We start from the raw sequence: 5,012 nt of genomic DNA on the forward strand, positions 1-5,012 counted from the left end.
GAAACCTAAAATATGTAAAGCAATTAAAACCTGGCACCTACTGAATGTGCCATGATAATTTGCTATTCTTTTATATAAAAATGTTACTTAAGAGCAAGCTAGCGGGTCGCCGGAGAGGAGGGGGTTGGGGCTGGGTGAGAAAGGTGAAGGGATTAAGAAGTACAAATTGGCAGTTACAGAACAGTCACAGGGATGTAAAGTACAGCCTGGGGACGGTAGTCAATAACATTGTAATAATAGTTCCAGGTGCCTACTTGAATTATCAGGGCGATCTCTTTGTAAATTACGTAACTCTCTAACTAGTATGCCACACACCTGAAACTAATACAAAATAATAATGAGTATCAACTGTAATAGAAAAATAAAATAAAAATTAAATAAATTTATTGCCTTACACATAAATAGAGCAAGTTGCTCAGAAGGGTTAAGAGTACAGAAGGAACAGTTTCAGTAGAAAGCATAGCATAGTGATTGGCAAAGGCAGAGAGCTGAGCTCTTTGAGCTGAGAATAGCCCTATGCCCTTGGATAAGTGACTTACACTCTTGGTGCCTTCGTTTCTTAATGTACTAAATGGAGATTTGTTATTCTTACTTCGTTGAGTTTTTGTAAGGATTAAATAGTTAATCCATGTTAAGTACTTAGAATTTGTAATAAGTGAGCTAGTTCATTATTATTGAATTAGGTAGGAGGGAAGGCATTTCTACATTTGCACCTGTGCAGAAATATGTCTCATGTGGACTCAGCCTTATCCATTTTCTTTGGTACCCGCCCCCCCCCCCCCCATTTGAGCTGTCCCTCTGATTTCTTCTGCTACCTAGAGAGGTTGAGCAGCACTATTCACTTCAGCTCCATGAGTTCTCGAGGAGAAAGGCCTTGCCCCCAACAATGGCTATTTGATTCTTCCAAGATGTCTTTAATTTTGCCAACAGGTATAACTGTGGACTGGTGTTTAATCGGGGTCCCCAAGAAGAAAGCAAATCTCAAAAATCTAAACTTGAAGTGTCCTTAGAGTCAACCTAGCCTACTGTGTTCCATATTGAGAAAAGAATGTTTTTCCTATTAACTTCATTTTGGGCAGGCCCTTCAAAAATGTTTGACATCCCTCCTAAAATCCTTTTGTCATGCTGCTAATCCACGTGAGTCACAGCTAATTATAAGAAAGAACTCACTAATTCCAAAACGACTATGTTTTTTCTTTCAAGAGCAATGGAGCCAGTAGATAGTAAAGACATTTTGGTTCTAGAATCTTCCTCAGAATGCGATGTGTGACGGAGTTGGCCAATTTATTTTACCAATTCTGTTTTCATGCTTTTCAGGAAGGGGGAAAGGATAAGGAAAACAAAATGAAGAATGACTGATAAAAAGTAGAATTCTGAGTTAAAATTGAACTTAGCGTTTTAATGTTAAAGAGACATAAAACTTTAAATTCCTTATTTATAAAATCAGCATCATAGGAACTTTTCTCACTTCCATAAGTTTTCATATTAAAAGTTGAATAGAAATTGATTATTGCCTGACCTGTGGTGGTGCAGTGGATAAAGCGTCGACCTGGAAATGCTGAGGTCGCTGGTTCGAAACCCTGGGCTTGCCTGGTCAAGGCACATATGGGAGTGGATGCTTCGAGCTCCTCCCCCCCTTCTCTCTCTCTGTCTCTCTTCTCTCTCTCTGTCTCTCCTCTCTCTCTCTCTGTCTCTCCCTCTCCAATCTAAAATGAGTAAATAGGCCCTGGCCGGTTGGCTCAGCGGTAGAGCATCGGCCTAGCGTGCGGAGGACCCGGGTTCGATTCCCGGCCAGGGCACACAGGAGAAGCGCCCATTTGCTTCTCCACCCCTCCGCCGCGCTTTCCTCTCTGTCTCTCTCTTCCCCTCCCGCAGCCAAGGCTCCATTGGAGCAAAGATGGCCCGGGCGCTGGGGATGGCTCTGTGGCCTCTGCCTCAGGCGCTAGAGTGGCTCTGGTCGCAACATGGCGACGCCCAGGATGGGCAGAGCATCGCCCCTGGTGGGCGTGCCGGGTGGATCCCGGTCGGGTGCATGCGGGAGTCTGTCTGACTGTCTCTCCCTGTTTCCAGCTTCAGAAAAATGCAAAAAAAAATAAATAAATAAAAATAAAATAAAATAAGTAAGCAAATAAATAAATAAAAATAAAAAAAAAAGAAATTGATTATTATTCCTAAACTAAGGGGTAACCTGTGAGTTTGTTTTGTGTATCCCAGAAAATATCTTGGATAAACATTATTTTCTATATACAAAAAAAATTTAATACGTCTTTCAAAATTTAATATAGTTTATCTCAACAAGATACATTACTCTTTAAAAGTACCTCTTTCAATAACATGATTTGAAAAGATCAACTTTACCCTATTCTGAACATGGTAACAGCATAAAATTGGCAGTTATCATTTATATAGCAATTGATTACTTCAAAGTACATAAATGCATAATTCATGCATTGTGACTCACTGATCAAAGCGATAAGAGACCATATAGATGATACTAAGATGTAGACAGATTGCTAATACATACTGGCCAGCGTGTTTCGGCCATGTTAATTCACTCCAGGCGGCAGAGACCCCATCACTTTGATCTGATTTGCTTCCTCCCACCTCCTCTCCCTCCCGGGGCCATAGTCTCATACCCCGATGTTAATTACCACCACACCTTAGGACCGGTCATGTTTTCATACATATAATTGCAAAAGAGTTACTTAGGGAGCTCATTGTATTTCCATGGTGATATACACAAACAAACAAACAAACAAACAAAAAGAAATGTGCTTTTCTGAAAGTATGATCTGTGCAGCCATGACAGAGTCAGTGTGGGTATCCCAAAGTTTGCTTACAGCGTTCATGGTGGGCTCACTCAGGTGAACACAGAAATGTGCAAATAAGCTGACTTTTAACTGCAACTATTGCAAACTTGCCCTGCCTTGTTATATTGCTGAGGATTAAAAAAAAAAAAAATCACACACTTCGTGCTGTGTTCAGACCTCCGTGCTGTCTTCCAAAATAAGTGTTTCAGACCTTTTTATGAATCAGTACAGATGCAGTCGCCTTGGAACGTCAGGAGGCGAAGGGAAGGAAAAAGAGAACAGCTCTTAGGTGCTGCTGCGCGTCTCCGTGCCACATCGCTGGGAGCCTTCTCTGCCCACACAATAGATTAACTACCCTCCGTGCAGACTCTCCCCAGCTCGGCCCTGAATATTCCGAAGCCGGGCTGAAGCCGTCGTTATCCGTGGCGGCTCCGGGGCGATTTTCAAGCCCAGCACCACCCACCCCAGCGGCAGCCACACCGGCTCTCTCTGAAGCCTTATTACTCTAAAAAGAGCAATTTGGTTGGTTGCACGGCTATTAGGATCACATGGCAGCCTGAAAGCTGTCAGTACAACTGCTGCTCATCTTTTTTTTTTTTTTTTTTCTCACGATCCTGACATCTCTTTCGCGTTTTCTGCCGGACACAGACATGATGACTGATCGCATCCTTTTGCGTCCAGCGCACCCAGAACGCTGAGGAAGGAAGACATTCCCGCGGAACGCTCAGCGCGCAGGGCGGGCGTTCTCTCGTTCTCGGACCGCTCCCCGTGCAGGTGCAGCGCCGAGGGCGCCCAGGAGGAGCCGGCTCCCGGGGATATGTAGCTTGCTGGGCTCTCAGGGCGACATCAGGGAGCGCTCCCCCTTACCCCACCCCCCCACCCCACCCCACCCGCGGCCGTGAACGATGGCAAAGCGACACCTACCTCGGGGCTGCCCGTGATTAATGTTCTTGCAAACAACCGGGAGGGAAGAGGATGTGAGGGATTTGGTGACATTAACTTGTGGAGATGTTATCATCGGAGAAAGTGGGGAAAATTACCAGACTCGAACTTCTCTTCGTGTTGTTGATGCTCTTTTGCCCTGGACCCACTCTGAGCAAGCTGACTCGGACCCCCTGGAAAGGGAAGCCTTGGAAAGGGGGTAAGTGATGAAAGTTGGGTGCTAGGGACCGCCATGGAGCGAGCGAGGCTAATGAACGGGTAACTTGAGGACAGCTGAGGGTGGAGGGACCCGCTCTGTTGGAAATCAGGTGCTTATTTCAGGAAGGAGACTCTCTGTGTTGCAGGTGCCTGGGAAGATTTTTTTTTCCCTCTGTTAATGATAGAAGTATATTTGGGCAGATTTTGGTTTTCTGGGCTGTCAAAGCATTCTGAGGATCTTTGTCCCCAGTGGAAGGCTGTGGGGCTGGATGCAGGCTGCTCTAATTCAAGGGTAGGTCTGGTCCTCTTAAGAAGCTGCCTTATTTAAAAAAACACGAACTGGGTCCTGAATATGTTGGCTCTGCGAATTGTAAGCAGATCTTGTGAAATGATCAGAGGGTCGTGTGAGAAAGGGGATGTCATGAAATGCCGTGCCACCAACACTGATGCTGCTGGCTGACTCTACCAGTGTTGATGTGGTAATAAAGATAAATTGCATTAACTTTATTGAAAAAAAAAAAATAGGTGGAACGAGACCAAGCCTTTCAGGACTTCGGCGTGCTATAGTGCATTTTCTTCTGCTGTTGAAAAACTGTAACGAGAGGGAATTTTTGAATTTGCCTTCGTATAAAGTTCAGCTGAGGTTGCTTGTCTTGAATGACAATTGTTTCTACTACACACAAGTTATTAAGGTGCTGTTCTGTTCTGTGAATGCTCTAAGCCCAAATGATGCTGCAGAAATATTCCCATCAGAGACTTTCTGGATAGTGTTTGCCTGTTTGGGAAGAAATCTTGATGGGAGCTATCTGAGGTTTTTGCCTTGCTGAAGCATTCTTTTCACCTAATACTTTTAATCTTAGCTTTAAAAGCTTTTCTCTGGTCTCTCCCCCTTTGCCTCACTGTCAGTGTTATGATGTGAGGTTAAAGAGAAGCAGGTATATCAACAAGAAGTTTTAATCATTCATCACAGCATCTCAGCAGGATTTTCTAAATACAGGAGCTCCTTTGGTTTGCTCTTTCCGTTTCTCCTTTTGTTGTATTTAAGAGGTTACAAATCTCCCA

At 44.2% G+C, this 5,012-nt stretch overlaps 1 protein-coding gene across 14 annotated transcripts in view; it reads left to right on the forward strand.

The window, feature by feature from the left end:
• The first annotated feature begins 3,710 nt into the window (after positions 1–3,710).
• Positions 3,711–5,012, forward strand: part of ROBO2 (roundabout guidance receptor 2) — a 1,384,729-nt gene continuing 1,383,427 nt past the window's right edge. For all 14 annotated transcript variants that reach the window (XM_066347995.1, XM_066347997.1, XM_066348002.1 and 11 more), the window contains exon 1: positions 3,711–3,951. In XM_066347995.1, coding sequence (XP_066204092.1) covers positions 3,819–3,951 — 133 coding nt within the window. In that variant the 5' untranslated portion in view covers positions 3,711–3,818. The remainder of the gene's footprint in view (positions 3,952–5,012) is intronic.

Source organism: Saccopteryx leptura, chromosome 8 (assembly GCF_036850995.1).
Source record: "Saccopteryx leptura isolate mSacLep1 chromosome 8, mSacLep1_pri_phased_curated, whole genome shotgun sequence".
Taxonomy (NCBI): domain Eukaryota; kingdom Metazoa; phylum Chordata; class Mammalia; order Chiroptera; family Emballonuridae; genus Saccopteryx; species Saccopteryx leptura.